The sequence below is a fragment of the Podarcis erhardii genome (genome assembly GCF_964252035.2).
Source record: "Podarcis erhardii genome assembly, chromosome: 1".
Classification (NCBI taxonomy): domain Eukaryota; kingdom Metazoa; phylum Chordata; class Lepidosauria; order Squamata; family Lacertidae; genus Podarcis; species Podarcis erhardii.
The window spans coordinates 44,714,857-44,735,836 of NC_138497.1; the positions used below are offsets into that span (position 1 = coordinate 44,714,857).

Below are 20,980 nucleotides of genomic sequence, written 5' to 3' on the forward strand. Positions count from 1 at the left end.
GAGAAGAGTGGCAGGAGCACTCATGTGTCGGATGGGTAGGTGGAGTGGCCACTAGGTTAGATATCTCTTTTGAAAGGGAGGTGGATCTTTACAGCTAATAACTATGCAGGGCTAAATGAAACTGTCACATGTTCAAGACCCACCAGACAAGAGGCCCCGAATGCTAGAAGTCTGTCTGGTGAGCTTCCCAGAGATATTTGGCTGGCCACTCACTGTTTGAACTAGATTTTATTTATTTTATATTTTATTAGCTTTCTCAGGGCGGTTCAAAAGATAAAAATACAAGATGGAGCAACAAAGCAATAATGCCCCTCCCACAAACACATTTAAAAGGTCGTAGGATATTAATCAGCCAAATGGTTGAAGAGGAACATTTTTGCCTGGCTCCTAAAAATATGTAATGAAGGTACCAGCTGAACCTCCCTTGGGAGAGCATTCGGCAGATGGGGAGCCACTGCAGAAAAGGCTTGTTCTCATGTTGCCACCCTTTGGACCACATGTGGAGGAGGCCCATAAAGAAGGGCCTCAGAGGATGAATGCAGAGTCTGGGTCGGTTTATATGAGAGGCAGTGCTTTGACGTATTACAGTCCTGAGATCCAATTCTTGTTCTGCTATAGCAGGGCCTTATTAATGATAATGTCTTGTTTCCCTCTCAGGATTTTCAACATTAGCAGTGGGAAGCAAAAAAAGCTATACAAGGGATCCCAAAGTGAAGATGGCACCCTCATTAAAGTAAGGCTGTAGTAAAGTTAGAATTATTTAGAAATTATTCTTTGGTCAAGTAAAAGGAGTGAAGCCTTGTGGGAGTTTCATCAGCCACAGGGACCCTGGGGAAAGAAGTTGTGTATCTTTAACCCCTAGACTAGTTGGCTCCTCAGCTGAAAGTTTTATTGAACCCAAGGAAGTCTTGATTTAATGAAAGAACTAACACCTGAGTTCGCTGGTGTAAACATCCCCCCCCCAATGATGCTATCTGTCCTTGAATTGCTTGGGAATGTGTCTCTGGTTAATTTCCACGGAAGGGAGGAACCCTTTGATTTAAAGTTTAGATGCCAAATTGGCCCAGCTGTCAAGAAGTAAAATAATTGACTAGCAAACCAGTCATTGGTGTATTCAAAAATAATTTGAGTCCTATGATTGGTTTGAAAGTTACGACGCCTTGTGCAAATTGTGAATAAAGGATCAGGGAATTATCCTGATCTGTGCTCTTTGCCTTTGCTCTGCAATCCGCAAGGATGCCGGCTCTATTGTTCCATCCTAATGGCCGTCGTTTCGTCTTTTGAAATGGAGATCTTCAAAAGCTTTCAACTTGCAGAGTCCTAAAGACCTCAGCTATCCTATCTTGTGTTAGACCTTGTGAGTATGTATAGTTAGCTATACTATGTAACTTTGTTATTTTTCTTATCTGTAACGCCCAAAAGAGTGCCTGCTATTCTAGCATGTTTTCTTATGTTATTTTAAAATAAACCTTTTAAGAATGAAACTGTTTTAGTTTGTGTGCCTTTCCGAAGGGAATAGCTAAGTCCTAGCCTTACGCTTTGTTACGCTCTACCATAGAACTTCTGCCTGCAAGTCTGTGGATGCAGCTTGTGGAGTAGGGGGGACAGCCAGGTTAAATGGGTCGCAACCTGCTCCCTGGGTTGTGATTCGGAGTCCCCTGGACAAGAGGGAGTGGTGGCAGCCCTACCGGGTCTTACTTGTTCTGTTATGAAAAAAAGGTAATTTCACCCGCCAACCTTGCCCTGGGCGTCCTGGCCTGGCCGGAGAGCAGAGGCAGGAGCAGGGAGGGGCAAGCGGTTGGGGGTGAGCATTACTACATGTTGGCAGCTTGGTGGGATTGAACTTCCCGCGGAAAGGCACTTTGATCTTTTAAACTTGGCACGAATCTTTTGTGGGTTACAGGTGGTTTATTTTTTTTTTTGGATAGTGATAGTTAGGAGAATGGAGGACAGTTTGGCAACTTCGCAACAGCAATCATTACAGACTGTAGATCAATGGGGAGGAGAGGGAGAAGATAGTTCCCTCCAGGTGGAAGCCGACCCCCCTAGAACTGTGAGCCCTGGAGGAAAATCCGCTTCCTGGTTTTCGGATGGCTCAGAGGAGGAACTGGTGGATGCCAGCAAAATAAGCACGGTCCGGAGGGGCCAGAGAGAGTCCTGCATTGTGGACAGAGGGAGGGGCACGCCAACTAACCAAACCCTATCCCCTCGTGAGGAGGCAGATGCTGTGGTGGACTCCACGCGTTCTAGGAGGAATTATTCTGTCCATACAGAGTCTAAAGAAATGGACTACGCAGAAGAGCATGATGTGGAGTGGGTACGTGATCCGGTGAACGGTGGATTCCGCTGCCGAGATAAGTATCCTCGAGTGGCCCAGTCTCTTTTAATGGGACCAAGAGGCAGCCGGATGGCGTCCAATTATCGAGATTTGTCACATCAGCTACAGGAGGTGACTGTAGGAGACTGTCGCCGAGAGGCCCCTGCGCCTGACGTCCGCCGGAGGGTGAGACAGCGTCCAATCAGCCCAGGCAGGATCTACTCGCCGGTGAGGGCTCGAGAGGTGCGCGTGCCGGTGCGAAGGTATGAGGCAGAGGAGGAGGAGGAGGAGGAAGAGTACTTCCAGAGACCCCTGCGTGGATACGCAACAACGGCAGCGGAACAGCTACGTGCCGAGGGGCAATTGCCTCCTAACCCTGCGCCAAGGTATGAACTTGTCCCGAGGAGGGGGGGAGATCGAAACCAACGGTCCCCTCCAGGACTGACTTTAAGTAATCTTAACTGGAAGGTGTTCCAGAAATACCGCCCCCCCACTGATGTCCTTAGTTATCTAAACCTTTTTGAGGTGACTTGCCAGGACATGGGGGTTGCGCCAGAACTGTATATGGCGGTGCTACGTCCCCTAGTTTGTGGTGACTTGTCAGAGCTTATGGGACACCTTCCCTCAGAAGAGATGAATGACTATGAAAGCTTTAAAAGGCTAGTCATGCAGCGGCACGGCTTACATCCTGAACACTATCGAAAAGCCTTTCGGAAGGTAGAGAAAGGGGGGCTCGGTGACGGCATTGCAGTCTTCTCTGCCAAGATGGCCCAAAACTTTGAACTGTGGCTTGCAGCCGAGGGGGTGGAGGATTTAAAAGGGATCAAGCAGTTGCTGTTGATTGAACAACTGATGCGCTCCCTGCCCCCAGAAATTGTTAGCTTGGTTGCAGATAAAAAGCCAAGGACGCTAGCAGAAGCCACCGCCCTTGCTGAATCTTTTTGGCTGAACCGCACCCATCTTGTCAATAAAGGACAGAGTAATATGTATAAATCTACAGCGTCGTCGGGAAGGTCCGCCCCCTCCATCAAAGAATCCAGCAAAGGATTGCCTACACCTGCTAAAGACTCTGTTGCAACAGGGGGAGAGCGTGCTAAAGTGCTCCCGAGTTCTGGACTGTGTTTCTTTTGCAAAAAACCGGGGCACATCAAGGCAGCCTGCCCCCAGCTGGGTGGGAAGAAACCCCCCGTCCTGACCTCCACCCCTGCTGTTCGTATGATACAGCGGCAGGAGGATTGGGAGGAGGAACCGACAAAATCTGGAGCCGGGGAGAGTTTGGCTCTGGAGGAGGAGGGTGGAGCGACACCTGTTGTGAGTAAACCTGAAACACCTGCGGTCACTGTGGGTCCGGTCTGCACTCAAGGGATTCAAAAAACACCCCATGTGAATTGGGCGAATTTGGAGTTTTCCGCTCCTATAGAAATCAATAAAACTGTTGTGAACTCGTACCGGGACACTGGGTCTGACATTACTAGCGTTTCAAAAGATCTGGTTTTACCCAGCCAGATGCAGGCTAAACCCTTAAAGATTAGCCCTTACGGAGTGGAGGAAATCTTTCAGCCAACAGCAATAGTTCCCCTTAGGTACAAAGGTTATAGTGGGGACCACCTGGTAATTGTTCATGATCCAGAGGTTTGCAAAAGCCCAGTTTTGGTTGGGAATGATCTTGGGTTCCAAGTTTATTTGCAACAACAGCTAACTGTGAATCCGGTATCCGTGGTAACTCCCCCCACCCCCTCCCCGGCAGGGAAGGATGCGGTGGAGCTTGAGACTGGGTTGGATGGAAAACCTGGAGGGGAGGGAGAGATACCTGTCTTGGATGAGGATGCCAAAAAGGACCTTAATGGTTCTGTGGAACTGGGAGACCTGGGAGAGTTTGCTGCTGAACAAAGGGCTGACCCCTCCTTGCAGGATTGTCGGGAGGCGGTTGGAACTCCTCTCCGAGGAACGAAGAGGGCCCAATTTGTGTATAAAAAGGGACTTTTGTATCGACAATTTGTACCAAAAAAGGTGAAAGATAAAGATTTTGTCTTACAACTAGTGGTTCCCGAGAAGAAGCGATCTACTGTTCTTAGCTTAGCCCATGAAGACGGCTTGGCGGGTCATATGGGACTACAAAAGACCTTAGAGAGACTGACTCGTTACTTTTACTGGCCTGATGTGTATCAAACCACTAAAGCATATGTGCGTTCTTGTGTAATTTGCCAGAAGGTGGGAAATGACCGTGATAACCTGCCCAATGAGTTACAGAGTGTCCCCTTGGAAGCAAATGTTTTGGAAAAGTGGGGAATTGATTTAGTGGGTCCCTTACCAAAAACTCGCTCAGGGAAGCAACATCTATGCGTGATCATTGATTATGCGTCTCGTTATGTTTATGCCACAAGTTTGACTAATACCTCTGCTAATAGTCTGGTTAAGGCTTTAATTTCTGCTTTCTGTTCCCTAGGAATTCCTAAGGTTTTGGTAAGCGATCTGGGAACTAATTTTATGGCCAAAGTGACCCAGGAGGTCTTGCGTTTGTCTGAGGTTCGCCACCATACATCCATTGCTTACCAGCATCAGGGAAATGGGTTGGTGGAAAGAGTGCAAAAGACCTTGGTTCAGATGCTGCGCAAGTATGCCCTGGCTCATGGTTCCAGCTGGGACCAAGATTTGCCTTTGGTGGTGGCTGCTTATAATGATGCCCATCAAAGAAGCCTCGGGTTTGCACCCAATCAGTTAATTTTTGGAAGGCTTCTGAATACCCCCCTCTCAATGCTCCGAAAAGAGTGGGAAGGTTCTGAGGAGGAGATAAAACTGCCTTCTGTTAGTGAGTATTTTGCCCAATTAAAAGGAACTCTGGCAGACATTTGGCAATTGGCCAGAGAGAATTTAGAGAACGCCCGATTAGATCAAAAAAGAGTACATGATGCCAGAGCTGTGTGCAAACAGTTTGAGGTGGGAGATCAGGTGTGGATTTTAAGACCATCTCGCCCCCACAAGTTAGATGTGAAATGGCAAGGTCCTGGTGTTGTGGAAGCGAGGCTGAGCCCTGTGCGTTACCTTGTAAATTGCAAGGAATTGCACCCCACCGCTCGTGAGTATCATGTTAATTCTTTGAAAGAGTGTGTTGAACACAAGATTTCTGTGCTGGCCATTACGCGGAGTCAGGAGGAGGTGCCTGCTTCCCCTGTGGATCTTTTAACTGAATATAAACAGGCTGGAAGTATTTCTGATGTATTGCAGCTGCCGACTTTAAGTGAGACTCAGGCTAAAGAGCTCTATGAGGCACTGCAACCTTATAGCAACACATTTAGCACCAAGCCTGGTAAGACTCACTTGGCTCAGCATCACTTTGTCACGGGGGACACCCTCCCTATTTCCTCACGTCCTTATCGAGTTGGTGAGACACATGCGCAGAACATTGAGACTGAATTGAAAGAAATGCTGGAGTTGGGAGTTATAGAACCTAGTAAGAGTGCTTGGGCTTCTCCCATAGTACTGGTTCCAAAACCCGACGGATCCATTCGTTTTTGCATAGATTATAGAAAAATTAACCTAGTCACTGTTCCTGATGTGTTTCCCTTACCTAGAATTGACACATTAATTGAGAAACTGGGACGGGCTAAATTCATCACAGTCATGGATTTGACAAAAGGGTATTGGCAAATCCCGCTGTCCCCAGAAGCTTCTGAAAAGTCTGCTTTCGTCACTCATGTAGGCTTGTATCAGTTTAAAGTGTTACCGTTTGGATTGCGAAATGCTCCTGCAGCTTTCCAACGGTTAATTAACTCCTTGATTCATGACATGAATGAGTTTTGCTGTGCTTATTTGGATGATCTAGCAATTTTTTCTGAATCGTGGCCAGAACACCTTAAGCATGTGCAGAGAGTTTTGGCCCGGTTGCAAGAGGCAAACCTGACTGTTAAGATATCAAAATGTCAGTTTGCCCAAGGAGAGGTGGTGTACCTGGGATTTAGAGTGGGGTCAGGAAACATCAAGACCCTAGAGGCCAAGGTGCAGTGCATTCAAGAATGGCCTCAACCCATTGTGAAGAAGGATGTGCAGTCTTTTATAGGGTTGGTAAATTATTACAGGCGCTTCGTCAACCATTTTGCAACTCTAGCTGCTCCGCTTACCAACCTTTGTAAGAAGTCTCTGCCAGTCAAAGTAAATTGGACCGAGGAGTGCCAGAGGGCTTTTGATTTGTTAAAACATGCCCTTATGAGCTCCCAAGTCATGCTGGCCCCTGATCAGAGACGTCCGTTTATAGTGCAAACCGATGCTAGTCAGACTGGACTAGGAGCAGTTTTGCTCCAAGAAGATGAAGAAGGAAATTGGCGTCCCGTGGTTTATTTGAGTAAAAAGTTAATCCCTTCTGAACAGAATTATTCAACCATAGAGAAGGAGTGTTTTGCTTTGGTCTGGGCTTTGACCAAACTGCGTCCTTATCTGTGGGGTAATACCTTTGAGGTTCAAACTGACCACTCTCCACTGTGTTGGTTGGAAAGGGTGAAATCATCCAACCAGAAATTGCTTAGGTGGAGTATGGCCCTTCAAGATTTTCAGTTTAAAGTCACTCACATTGCAGGGAAGAGTAACGTTGTTGCTGATACCTTGTCTAGAATGTACCAATCTGTTCCATAAGATGTTTTGTTGAGTACTGTCGGAAAACTGTGTAAATATCGGATTAAGGGGGTGCTGCTAATGATGTATGTTTAAAAGCTGCTGGAGCCCCCTGGACCGGATGATCTACCTCAGTATGTAAATAATTTCTTTTGATGAAATTATGGGACTTCACCCTTTAATTTCATCTTAGAGGGGAAGGTGTAGTAAAGTTAGAATTATTTAGAAATTATTCTTTGGTCAAGTAAAAGGAGTGAAGCCTTGTGGGAGTTTCATCAGCCACAGGGACCCTGGGGAAAGAAGTTGTGTATCTTTAACCCCTAGACTAGTTGGCTCCTCAGCTGAAAGTTTTATTGAACCCAAGGAAGTCTTGATTTAATGAAAGAACTAACACCTGAGTTCGCTGGTGTAAACATCCCCCCCCCAATGATGCTATCTGTCCTTGAATTGCTTGGGAATGTGTCTCTGGTTAATTTCCACGGAAGGGAGGAACCCTTTGATTTAAAGTTTAGATGCCAAATTGGCCCAGCTGTCAAGAAGTAAAATAATTGACTAGCAAACCAGTCATTGGTGTATTCAAAAATAATTTGAGTCCTATGATTGGTTTGAAAGTTACGACGCCTTGTGCAAATTGTGAATAAAGGATCAGGGAATTATCCTGATCTGTGCTCTTTGCCTTTGCTCTGCAATCCGCAAGGATGCCGGCTCTATTGTTCCATCCTAATGGCCGTCGTTTCGTCTTTTGAAATGGAGATCTTCAAAAGCTTTCAACTTGCAGAGTCCTAAAGACCTCAGCTATCCTATCTTGTGTTAGACCTTGTGAGTATGTATAGTTAGCTATACTATGTAACTTTGTTATTTTTCTTATCTGTAACGCCCAAAAGAGTGCCTGCTATTCTAGCATGTTTTCTTATGTTATTTTAAAATAAACCTTTTAAGAATGAAACTGTTTTAGTTTGTGTGCCTTTCCGAAGGGAATAGCTAAGTCCTAGCCTTACGCTTTGTTACGCTCTACCATAGAACTTCTGCCTGCAAGTCTGTGGATGCAGCTTGTGGAGTAGGGGGGACAGCCAGGTTAAATGGGTCGCAACCTGCTCCCTGGGTTGTGATTCGGAGTCCCCTGGACAAGAGGGAGTGGTGGCAGCCCTACCGGGTCTTACTTGTTCTGTTATGAAAAAAAGGTAATTTCACCCGCCAACCTTGCCCTGGGCGTCCTGGCCTGGCCGGAGAGCAGAGGCAGGAGCAGGGAGGGGCAAGCGGTTGGGGGTGAGCATTACTACAAAGGCCTTTATCGGTTTTGCCTCCCATGGCTCCATTTTTCCTTGTGTGTGCTTTTTATTATGTGCAGCTTGATTTGGTGCTCTGATTGAGGGGCTAGATTTCAACTTAATTCCATGTAATGTGAAGACCTTACGTTTGGGAATATGTCATTTGTTGCTGGTGTATGTTTGTGCAAATTGCAGAATGGATGATCTCTCCTCAATACATTCTGGGTATAAATGAAAGATAACATTATAAAGATGTGGATAAAATTACTACCATTACTCCAGAAAGTAAGTAGTTAAAATCCATAAGAATCACTCTGCTCTAAAAACGGGGATGAATAAATAAGTATTGGCTTCGGGTTTCTCAATAAAAGTGCTGTGTTTTAAAGTGGCATCTGTGGATAATTTTATCTGCTGCTACTCTAAACTGATCCATATGGACAAGAAATCCGGTGGTGCTGAATAAGCACATTTGAATATGGTACATTCTCCCCATTGTGCACGTCATGCATTATCCTGGGGCACTTCCTCTATTCCCTTTTGATGATTCTTGCTTGCTGTGTTGTGGAAACATATACAATAACTTTGCATTCAGTCTCCAAAACAGTTTTGTTTATTGTTTCTCAGCTCTCTTAGCCTTGATTCAGGAAGAGCCTCTCCTAGCCAGATCAGTTTGTTTGCTTTCCAGATTTTTTCAGCAAAGCAGATTGCTAGAAATCTGTGACACAGAAGATGACAATATTGCCAGGGTGGAGAGAGCTGAGAATCTAGAACAATGCTAACATTAGATAAATCCTATTCTTCTGAGGGGATCCTAACCTCTAATGTCTAATATGTATATACCAGTTACATGGCTGGTGAACTCTACCCCCCTTCAAGGTTTTTTGGGGGGGAGAATAGGAGAGTTTGGATCCAAAGCCTCACCTGCTTTTTAGTTAACTTCATTAGCATGTGATTACAAAATATGCATTATTATCCTCTGGCCTGAATAATGCTCATACCCAGAAGCATACCAACCTGGTTGTGTGCACTTAGCAAAATCCTGCAAACTAGACTTTCTAAAGCCAAGAGACCCATAGCACAGATATATTTTATTGTTATTCTTTTTTTCTGTGTCATTTGTTTCAGGTGCAAACAGATCCCTCTGGTCTCTATATTGCTACAAGCTGCTCTGACAAGAACCTTTCTATCTTTGATTTCTACTCAGGCGAGTGCGTGGCCACAATGTATGGGCATTCAGGTAAATCGCTGAGCCTTTGTTGATGGTGAATGTTGCTTGAAAATTCTTAGTGAGTAACATTCCATAGTTGTTGTTTTTTTAAATGAAGGGAGCATGTTATAGTACCACATTTGGTAGTACCACATTTGATAAAACATATTTTCATAGAAATAATACTTTTCTCTATGTTGAGTACTTAGGTGAGCTGGTGCAATTGCAAATGAGGTGCCCTTTAGGTGTTTCAGCAGTGGTATGGTTTATTTTAATTAATCCATATAGTGGGTTTGTTGAATAGTTTCATATGATTTTTGACTGGTGGCCTCGGAAGTGGCTCATAATTTTTTTAAAACACAATTGATACATTAAAAACCACGTACTTAGAAAAGAACTAGCCTGGCTTCATCAGGAGTTGGTACCTGGCATTGTCTTTGCCTACCTGCCCTCTTCCCTTCCACACAGGACAGTTGGTAGTAGTGGGTCCTCTGGTGAAGGAAGGATCAGTCCACCTGCTGCTTTGTCTTTGCCTCCTGCCCCTCTGTAATCCTTCAGGTTTGTTTTGGTATTACATGTGAACCTGATGCAATCGGTAAGGGTTAGGCAACGGATCCTGCAGGGCTTATGGTCATAGAACTCCAGGCTGTTCATTTGAAGTCATTGCACATGACAGTACTTCAAGATCTGTTCTCCTTGTCCTTCTGACATTTACAGAGATTGTAACTGGGATGATGTTCAGCAATGACTGCAAACACTTGATCTCGGTCTCTGGTGACAGGTAAGCAAAGGGATATTTCTGCCTTAGATCTTCCTTTCATCAGTGGGTATGGATGCTTAAAAGTTACTTTAAAAAAAAATGGGGTGGATGGGCAAATGGCCTTGACTCTGTGCATTGAAAGAGTATTAACATAGGCCTCCCACTGTGAGGTGTGATAATATTCGAAGAATTATGAGGAAAGAGGTGCATCCTGGGCTTTCTGAAGTGTCGGTATGAAGGTGGGAAGCAGTGGGCACCAGGCAAGTACACTGAGGAGACGGCACTGAGCTTCTAGCCACAGGTATTGAGGAGGATATAGAAACTTGCAGGAGAACGAATCTTCTACAGGAACGTGTATCTGGGTAGAATTGGGGTTCTTGAGTAAGACAAGACTTGTTTCTGTGTTTCCTGCTTACAGCTGCATTTTCATCTGGCGTCTGAGTTCGGAGATGACCATCAACATGCGGCAGCGCCTGGCAGACATGAAGCAGAGAGGGAAGCAAGCAGAGAAAGCACAGCCAGGCAAACCAGCTGGGCTTGCCAGGTAGGAGAAAGCCATTGTGGACAGTTTTCAGTAATAAGAGGTGTTTACTGGCTGCATAATCAAGTGGAAATTCAGATGTGGAGGGACGCAGGTGGTGCTGTGGTCTAAACCAGTGAGCCTCTTGGGCTTGCCGATCAGAAGGTCGGCAGTTCGAATTCCCGTGACAGGGTGAGCTCCTGTTGCTCTGTACCAGCTCCTGCCAACCTAGCAGTTTGAAAGCACGCCAATGCAAGTAGATAAATAGGTACCACTGCGGTGGGAAGGTAAACGGTGTTTCTGTGCGCTCTGGCTTCCGTCACGGTGTTCTGTTGCGCCAGAAGTGGTTTAGTCATGCTGGCCACATGACCTGGAAAGCTGTCTGTGGACAAACGCCGGCTCCCTCAGCCTGAAAGCGAGATGAGCACTGCAACCCCATAGTCGCCTTTGACTGGACTTAACCGTCCAGGGGTCCTTTACGTTTTTTCCCCAGATGTGGCCATCTTCTAATGCAGGGTTGGAGAACTGTGGCCCTTCGGATGTTGTTGGACTTCAACACCCATGAGCCCCAGCCATCTTGGCCAGTGGTTAGGGATGATGGGTGCTGTAGTACAGCAACTTCCAGAGGGCCACAGATTCCTCATTCCTTTGTTAATGGAAAGAGTCCATCAGCAGAATAGTGAGGGGGTGAGCTATGTTCAATGATTTCCCCCCTAAGTCTGCTCCAGAGGGTCCCCCAACCCACTGGAGTAGATTTTTGGAGGGTGTGGGGTAATACTGGGGAAATTGCTGAGCATTTCAATGGCTAACTTCTTCCATTATCTGAAGATCACTATTCCACCCCATGTTTTACTTTCCATTTGTTGATGACAGGAGACTACAAACTTGTGTGATAGTTCTGCATCTGTACGAAGGGGTTTTCATTAAACAACTATGGGCTCTCTAATCTATATCACTGTCATACCTTATGTTCTTCTGGTGACATTATGGGAGATTGCCTGCTTTTCATGTGGTTACACTACCTCTGAAGGAGCTGGTACATAACTTGGGGTACTTCTGCATCCTTCCATCAGCTTTGGCTGGTGGTTCAGCTGCACCCCTATCAGATTACTGCAATGTGTTGTATGTAGGGCTGCCTCTGAAGACTGTTCAGAAACTTCAGCTGGCGTAGAATTCAGCAGCCAGGTTGCTCACTGGAGCAAGATGGTTTGAGCATTTTACACAGATCCTGGCCTGACTGCATTGCCTGCCAGTTATTTTCTGGGTCCAAATAAAAGTGCTGGTTTTTATCTATAAAGCCTTGAAAGGCTCAGGACTACAATACCTCAAGAACCGTCTTTCCTCATATGAACTGACCTGGTTCATCGTCTGAGGCCCTTCTTCAGATGCCTCCTCAACATGAGGTCTGGAAGGTGGCAACATAAGAACAGGCCTTTTCTGTGGTGGCACCCTGCTTGTGGAATGCTCGCCTCAGAGAGGCTTTCTTGGAGCCTTCGTTACGTATCTGTAGGCGCTGGGCAAAAACATTCCTCTTCTCCCAGGCCTTTAAAACCGTGGCATTTTAAACTGTGTGTGGGAGGGCTATTGTTTTTGTTTGTTATTATGCTATATAGTTTTGTGTTTTTATATTGTAAACTGCTCTGTGATCTTTGGATGAAGGGTGTGGTAAATAATAATAATAATAATAATAATAATAATAATAATAATAATAATAATATAGAAGGGGCACAGAGCAGAGCCTCACCAGAATGGCCTGAGGGTAAGGCCTGAGGAGGGTTGTGCGGGCTTCGTTTTACTTTCTTTTCTCGTCCACGCTGTCCCTTAGGTATGTGCTTTATTTAGTTTAGGCTAAAAATATCTACCATTATCCAGCATGTTTCTCAGAAAGCCTTTGCTCAAGCATAGAATTCTATTCTGAGCAAAGGAAGATCACGTGAGTGGTGTTAGCCAGATGTCTGTACAAAGGAACATACAGTACAGTCAAACCTTGGTCCCCGAATGCCTTCGTTTTGGAACGTTTTGGCTCCCGAATGCCAAAAAAACAGAAGTAAATGCTCCGGTTTTCAAACGTTTTTTGGAAGCTGAACGTTCGACGCAGCTTCCGCTTGACTGCAGGAAGCTCCTGCAGCCAGTCAGAAGCTGCTCCTTGGTTGTTGAACATTTCGGAAGCTGAACAGGCTTCTGGAACAGATTACGTTTGACAACCGAGGTTTGACTGTATGTGGTAGCAATAGTCAGATTGTATAGCTATGAACAAACTTGTCTAGCTGGGATGGGATGGGGAAGCAGGTAACACTCGAGATGTTGCTGAACTACAACTCCCATTCCTGCCCATTGGCTATGCCTTCTGGGGCTGGAGTTGGAGTCCAACAGTATATAGTATTTTGTTGTCAGAAAAGAGGAGGTAGATGAGGAGGAAAGCATTTTGCATGTGCTCAAAAGTGCTCTCTTCTATTTGCTCTGGTATTGCAAAGTTCTAATCCCTGCTGAGTCATTGCTGACATTAAATCCTGCTGGTGCCTCAGTAATATCCTTCCCTGCTATGCCTCAGCCGTTTGCTGTGGAGAAGCCTTTTCAAGCCAAAAATGCTGGAGCTGTGGAGCAGTGTTCTTTTTATAGCAAACTCTTTGCCATTCCAGCAGCTGCACACACAGACTTTGCCTTTTTTGAGGGGCAGCCTGTGTGTCAGGCACTGCCGGTTTCAGTCAATATTATAAAGCTTGCTTGTCACATGCTCTTGCTGGGAAAGGTTGAGTCTGCCACATACCAAGCCCTGCAGCTTGTTGGAAAACACGTTTGGTGACCTCTTTGATTAAGCTGGGTGCTGTCTGTCTGGTCAGCATTTAAAAGGATTGTTTCTTGCACTGGCCCTAGTTGTTGGATATGAGTAGAGAGACCTGAGGAGCACTGCTTGATGAATGTCGGAAGGATGTAAGCTTCACTGTAAGGAGCTTAAAAGCTGGGGAAGTTGTGTAAGAAACTTTTTAAAAAATGGGTATTCATTTATTTTAGATTGGATTGAGGTTACATTGATTTTGTTGCTGCTTGATGTTTGTAAGGATGTTGGTTCATGTGTAGCTAGGGAAAAGTTCTGCAGAAATCTTTTAATTGCTCTGTGATATTTTTAGCTCACCTTTCTAGCTGCATTGTTTAAACTTGGTATAAGAAAGGAGGTGATGGATGTAAGATGCATTTGGAAGCCAGCTAGTGCCTTTGGTAGTGTTACTGAGAGCACCACAAAATGAATGAGCAGAAACCTTGTGGAATGTTCTGAGAATTATGTTCTGCTGATGTGGCAAGCGGGAGAATGGAAATGCTTCAGTTTGAAATGTCATGTTCTCTGTCCTCTTAGCAGATATAATATGGACCTGTTCTTACAAAGCACAGTTTGGAGGTTTAGGAATGTGCCATTGGCCACATGTGCTCCCTCCTCTGCTTCCGATGTATTTCAAATCATGGTTTGCCGTGACTCAGAAAATTGTGGACAGTACTTTCCCTCCAAATCGCGATTTGAAAGCCTGGTTTGGTCTGAAGTTGGTTGCAAACCATACATTGGAAGTGGCACTAATTGTGGTTACAGATTTGGATGTTGCAGCAAACTATAGTTAGAGCATACTAAGAAAATGAGAAAATGAAACGCAACAGGGTGGGGGGAGTGTGAGGAGGAGAGAAGATGGGAGCCCACTGCACATTTTCTCAGCCATGGTGGTTGTTTTGGTTTTTTTGAAGACTGTGTTCCTGATATATGTCCCACTGTGATGGAATGTGCATCTGATAATCACTGAGACTCACATGGATCCCTTCATCTATTTACATAATAATAAATTAATTTGTGGTACATCTTAAAAATTTCTTTTGTTTATGCTTTATTCAAGTTTCAGATTCTAAGGACAGGGATTTTTTTCCTGGATTCCTTTTTTCCTGATGGTGATTTCCTGTTACTGTATTCTGTTATAACTGTTTTTAATTTTAATTTTAAATTGTTTCAGTCTGCCTGCCCTGGGACCTGCTGGCAAATAATGCTGTGTTGTTGTTTTACTTGTAGAGAGGGGTGGGAGAAGATTTTCACGCCACTGTTTATACCAGGGGTAGGGAATGTATAGCCCTCCAGATGTTGTTGGACTCCCCAACTCCCAGCATGGCCTATGGTCAGGGATGATGAGATATGTAGCTCAATAACATGTGGAGGACCACAGGTTGATTTATACAGTTTAAAAACACATTTTGCTTTCTTGTTGTTGTTCTCCCCCCTTGTCCAATTATCCTTTTGTGGAAGCGGTAAAGCAAACCGATACACATTGAGTAGTGCATGGCACTGAATCAAGGCAGTGCTGACCATAGCCTGGATAAAGAGGATAAATATCATTGTAACAAGGCATGTCATTTAATTTCTTTAAATATACGTACGCATGCCATCTAAAAAGCTTTAAAAAATAAGCTAGCATTCTTAGTGCCTAAGAAAACAAGTTACACCCTATGTTTATATGCTATGTTTATAAGTTTCCCCCCTCTTTTATGGAAAATTCTCCAGTCATATTGGTGATGCACATGCAACCAGCAACAACTGTGGAAATGTTATTGCAGTTGATGCATGTGGAAGCACACCTAACAACTGCATGGGAGGCATCTCCTTCAAGGCACGGCCTGCTGTTGTTTTCCTCACTTCTTTTCAAGTGCAGGCCTGTACCCAAAGCACTTTATAAAAGCCTCGCCTGTATTGCTTACTACTGCTGGTATTTTCCTGCTCTCAGGGGCTGCTGCCATTTGAAAGAGATCACCACAGCCCCAGATAGGTGGGTGCATACTCCCTTTCACCACAGACAGCCATGATCTCTGCCTTGCCTCCATAGATTATTTGTCTAATCCTCTTTAAAAGCTTTGGGGGGTAGAGAGAGAGATTCATAGAGGAGCAAGCTATTGATAGCTACTAGCCATGATGGCTGTGCTCTGCTTCTGCAGTTCCTGTGCTGGAAATCACAGGAAAAGGTGTTATTGTGCTCAGATCTTGCTTGATGCCTGTGGGCTTCTGGTTGTCCACTGGGAGAACAGGCTACTGAACTAGATGGACCATTGGCCTGATCCAGCAGACTATTCTGGATGTTTTTAGATCTGGGGCAGTTGAAGTCTTGAGTGGGTGGTTCATAGTAGATTGTCAGGGATTTCTGACTATTGACACTCGACCAGCCCATTACTGTCTCTTGGCACTGGTGTAACACCTGCTCTGCTTTTGCTTATTCAGATGGAGTGGATTGATGTGACTGTGATGTCATCAGAGCATGGGTGACACCTTGCCCCCAATCCCTAAGATATTTTGGAAGTGCAGCACTGAGGGGAGACCAAAGGCAATTGGAACAGGCCATCTGCTCAAAGGCAGGCTCAGCAAGCCACCCCCTGCAGTCATTCTAGATGACTCAGGACAGTGTTTTAAGAGCGTACTAATTTGAAAAATAAGGATTCTCTATTTGCAGAAAGGATGTTGGTTCCCCTTAGCCCTATTTCTGTACTGCTGGCAATTTACACATTGCAAGGAAAGTTCTTCCCTCTCCAGGCTCCCCTGTATTTGGTAGATTAAGTTATTTTTGTCTCCAGAATAATGCCTAGCTCGAAATACCTACCCGCAGAACTCATAGCAGTTGCTAATGGCTTTCCTTGTGTAGAGTCATGGAACAGGTGTGATGTCAAGGGGTTTAAATGTGACATTTCTTGGAAATGGGCAGTTTTGGCTGCTTTGGTTCAGTTCTTGCTTTGCCTGAAAGGGGAAAATGTGAGTCTCTCTGGGGAAGGTTTATGCTCAGAGCTCATACCAGGAATGCCTGCCTTATCCATTTTGATTAAGGATCCATCCCAGGTATTCTAAGCACTCTTTTATTGTGTAGCAGTGCAACATAACACTGAGTTATGGTGCGCTGGTCTTACATTGCCAACTGTCTTTTCTCATAACAGCATTCTTTGACCTTCCTTCCTTTCCCTGCAGGGATCAAATTTGCCTCTGTGCAGCACAACAAAATTCATATTGCGCTTTATAAAATTAAAGCATGTAAGGACGAGAAGAAATATCTAAAGGCACAAATAAATAACTTTCAAGTGCCTTAGATTATTAGTGGGAGAGATTTATATGTGCAGACAACTCTCCCACTAAAACCGATGGGACTTGAAAATTGCTTAATGTTGCCTCAGAGTGCTATGTTAAGGATTTGTGGTGATGTGTGTTTCTAGCCTGTTTAATATGCTTTCACCATATCTGTGGACCAGTAGCACTTTTAAGGTAAGTTTTCTGGAAGTCAGAAAGACTTACATCTAATTTCCATCTTCATCCCTCCTGTTTAAAGTTGCTGTGGCTTAATGGTGCACAAGAGTGTTTTGAATAAATAATGTTGATGCACACCGTATACCTTATGCCAATGTTTCTCTTCATTCTGCCTTTCTAGGCACGAGTCAGTCTCTGTCCTCTCATCTGCGCCAGTGCTGTCATCGGACAGTGACAAAGATGGTGAAGACGAAGGGAATGAGGAAGATGAGCTACATGGGCTGCAGTCCTTCCAAGTGCAGACTAATGGCAACACTGAAAGGGATTCAGGTATATGGGAAGAGGAGCATATGGTATTCTGGAAGGAAATTTAACCAAAGATAGGAAATAAAGAAAGAACCAGGGGAGAAGCTGACAGCTGGCTCGCACAGTTCCTTGCTGTTTTCTTCACACAGCCCTCATGGTCCTTGCAAGGAGAAAGTTCTGTGTACCAGCAGTGCACAAGCATACTTGGCAACCATTCCTCACAATTGTGCCAGCATGCGCTTCCAATTCTTAGAGTGTTTCTCCAAACAATTGTGGCCCTGGAGTAATTCATGTAGAGAGAGTATGGCAGAAAATGACTCAGAACAAGCCCTGCACGAAAATCTGGGACAATGGCTGTATGAGATTGTCCAACTGAATATCTGTGCCAACAGCTGACAATGCAGGAGTTTGCTAAGCTGAGACGGGAAGTTGGTGCTGTTATTTCCACTAGGGAATCATAAGAATTCTAAGCAGATTACTACTTAATTAACCTACTAAAACAAGTGATATGTGCATGCATATATTCATAGAGCTTAAAATAATCAAAGATGTTGCACACAGATTGTGTGTGAAAGAGCTTTGTGATGGTGGGAAGAAAATCAGCTTCGTTGACTTGTGTATTTTTCTCCTCCTAGATCCAGATCTTTCTCTTTCAAGAAGCTTTTCCCACTGGGAAATGAGGAGGGTGAGTTTTCAATACATTAAAAAAACCAACACCTCTGAAATGTAAGAACAACAGCTGAAGAGCAGATGGATATTCACAGAGTCAGTCTACCCTAAGATGCATGATACATTGATGTAGCCTTCACACCACCCCTTTTCTATAGCCTGCCAGTTTCTAAATGCCCAGGCATACACATTCAATTACCAGTATATCTAGCAGCTTCGGCTTCTCCAGTGCACCGACTGTGTGGAGGTTGTTACCTGCTAGGTACAAGATGTACCTCTTTGTTGTGTTAGGCTTTCCATTGCAGATCTCCTTAAACAGGCTGGGGACTGCTGAGAAGATGTCATTTATTCTTCGAAAGCTGGTTAGCATTGAGAGGCATATATTCTGAGAGTGCCATGGATGCTTCAAATAGGAAGGTGTTCCCAAAATGGAATGGATCATGTATGAATTGGTAATAACACCTTGCCACCTGTTTCAAGACAAGCTTGTTCATCAGCTTGTCAGCTATGCAGGTAGCAGAACTTACATCCTGCGTGCTAGCAGGGAGAACCAAAGTGAACACAACTGACTTGTTTTCTGCAAACCAATAATTATGATTTGTCATGACATGTGAATGCAACCAGTGCCTCTTGAGGCTTAATGCCATCAGAAGTGGTATAAGATGCCCATCCCTCCCCCCCCCAGCCTGGTTTATATCAAGCTAAACTCTTAGTCCTCTGACACCGATTAAATATTTTACTCGAAAGTGCACTAGGAGCACCCTATCTTCTCAGCTGATCAGAGGTCATTGTGCTCAGCCAAACCCTTTTTGGAGACAGGGACACATTTGGAAATCTACAGCTATCACAAGCATCACAAAATGCCCATTTGACCGAAGAAAAATTGGTGATGTGCATAACTCCACCCCTAAATCAGGCAAAACAGATAAAACATAATTTTTAAAAATTGACCAGGAGTCTTGTGTGGATAGAGGGATGCCTGAGCACTGTGGTGCCTGTGCTTTTCTAGGAAAAACATGGAGAAGCTTCCTAGGATCAATCAAGCAGCAGTTGTCTGTTTTCTTGAAATCCAAAGTCTTTCAGATAGCCCAAGGTTTTGCACTGGTGGGTGAAACTAGATACTACTGAAAATATGTGTAATGTTTAAATAACTGCACCACAACATAGTGAGGACATGTCCTTTCTTGTTGCCTTATCTCTCTGATTTTGATCTGACTGTTCTCTAAGAGATCTTATTCTGGCCTTGCCTTTTCATCTACTTTTTTTTTTTTTTTTTTGCTATGATAACTCTGTGGCATTCTGCTCCTCTGAGCAGATTCATTAACAGTTAAGTCCTGCTCCTTTGGCATTGCTTTTTACAAGCTACTTCATTTTCCTTTAGGCAAAAGAGATGGCAATGATTCAGTGTTCGGAGGCCACCATGAGCAAGGCGCCTCGGCAGCGTGGTCGTTGGTCGCAACCCACAGGCAGCCTAGAGATGACGGTTAAATCCATGCTTGACTTGCGGCAGCTGGAGTCTTTCTCCGTCTCCCGCTCTGCCAGCCGAGATTCTCTTTCCCAGGTCAGCAATGGGGATGACCAAGAAGAGCGTCCTGATCTCCCTCTGTGTGTCAATAATGTAAGAGCTTCCCTTCTTAATGCAAGAGATGAGAAACTACCACATGGGAGGGATGGCGTTCTGCAACGAAGTCTCTGACCTTTTTGAATTCTGACCAGGGGATACTATAATACAATAATATTACGTGGGTAGTAAAACAGTGCATTGTGGGTTAGCACATTGGATCCTGCTCTGGGCTTTCGATGGAGCAGCCATCAAGACCAATCAGCTGCCAGACCAATGTTTGCTGGGAATTGTAGGAATATAAAAACCATGAATAAAAGATATTCTGCTTCTTTGCTCCTTAGAACAGAATCAGTAGCCTGACTGGCAGGCAGGTGGATGTGGCTAATGAGCTGGCTCTGAAGTGGCCATGTTAACTCCAGTTTTTCTGCATGTTGCTTTACCAAAGCTAAACTAGCTTTGTTTCTGCATTGATATTCTAGGCTGGAGGTTCTGCAGCTCCTCAGGAAAACCAGCCTTGCGTTCGACCCCAAGTTATCCGCCTTGTGTCCTGTGAAGGGGGGATTTTCCCCCAGGAACTGGAACCTTCAGAGAGTGAGGAATGTGTCATCTACCCAGAACAAGATGAGATTCACCCTGCAGACGTTAGCAGGTAAAAAAAATAAAATTCATTTTTTTGCGCCTTTTAGCTAATTAAGGTTGTATGCCCGCCCCCCCTTCCCCAAAGGAAAAATAATAATGATGATTTGATGATCTGGGTGAGGCACCATGCTGTCCACCACATTCCAAAGTTACTGATGGGTTTTAGAAATGTCGGCCTGACTGTAGCATTCAGGCCGCAATGAGATGAGGCCCGTTAACATAATCTTTGCTTGTGAGCAAGTCATACATATGAACTACTGCTGCCAGATTTCTCCTTGGATGACTGTCTTGTGAGCTTCTTGTCCTCTCCTGCTCTCCGTCCTCTTCTTTCACGCTTGCCTGGTTTTGAATTTAGTAAGAGAATTCCCGAGCTTGTTCTTGAAACAACTAAAACAGTGGTTGTTTGGAGATGCCACTAACATGACTTGGAGGAGTCATGCGGTATAATAAAAATATTGGAAGAAACCGGAGAGACTTCGGCCTGCTTCCAGCTATCTCTCCCATAATTATAACATTTAACTCTCCCTTCCCTCTGTAGCTGTTTCATTTCCTCGGCTTCCAACGTACAGTGTTACGATTGTGGGCTGTGGATGTGCCTCCACAAGCTGTTACACTCTGAAGGGTGCTTTTTATATATATAAAAAGGCTGACTATTAGTGCTCTTCCCACCTCACCTCACCCCCCACTCCGCCACTTCTGCTTTATGTTTCTAATGTTATAGTTCTAAGATTTAAACAGAGCAGATTGTGGACTCCTGGAGCTGTCAGGCAGTGGGGGGAGGTCATTCTGGGCAGCGTTTGGAAGCCTGATGGACACGGCACTCACAGAACTTGCAAGCTGCGGTACAGTTAGTGTAAATAATATTCTCAGCATTAGTG

General features: G+C 44.7%; 1 protein-coding gene across 5 annotated transcripts in view; it reads left to right on the forward strand.

Annotated features, from left to right (window-relative positions):
- MAPKBP1 (mitogen-activated protein kinase binding protein 1) overlaps positions 1–20,980 on the forward strand; it is a 146,569-nt gene that overhangs the window by 108,800 nt on the left and 16,789 nt on the right. For 4 of the 5 annotated variants that reach the window (XM_081858228.1, XM_081858229.1, XM_081858230.1 and 1 more), the window contains 8 exons: positions 658–733; positions 9,316–9,427; positions 10,115–10,178; positions 10,576–10,701; positions 17,106–17,254; positions 17,866–17,915; positions 19,281–19,517; positions 19,943–20,112. In XM_081858228.1, coding sequence (XP_081714354.1) covers positions 658–733; positions 9,316–9,427; positions 10,115–10,178; positions 10,576–10,701; positions 17,106–17,254; positions 17,866–17,915; positions 19,281–19,517; positions 19,943–20,112 — 984 coding nt within the window. The remainder of the gene's footprint in view (positions 1–657; positions 734–9,315; positions 9,428–10,114; positions 10,179–10,575; positions 10,702–17,105; positions 17,255–17,865; positions 17,916–19,280; positions 19,518–19,942; positions 20,113–20,980) is intronic. The other variant, XM_081858231.1, reaches the window with a different exon arrangement.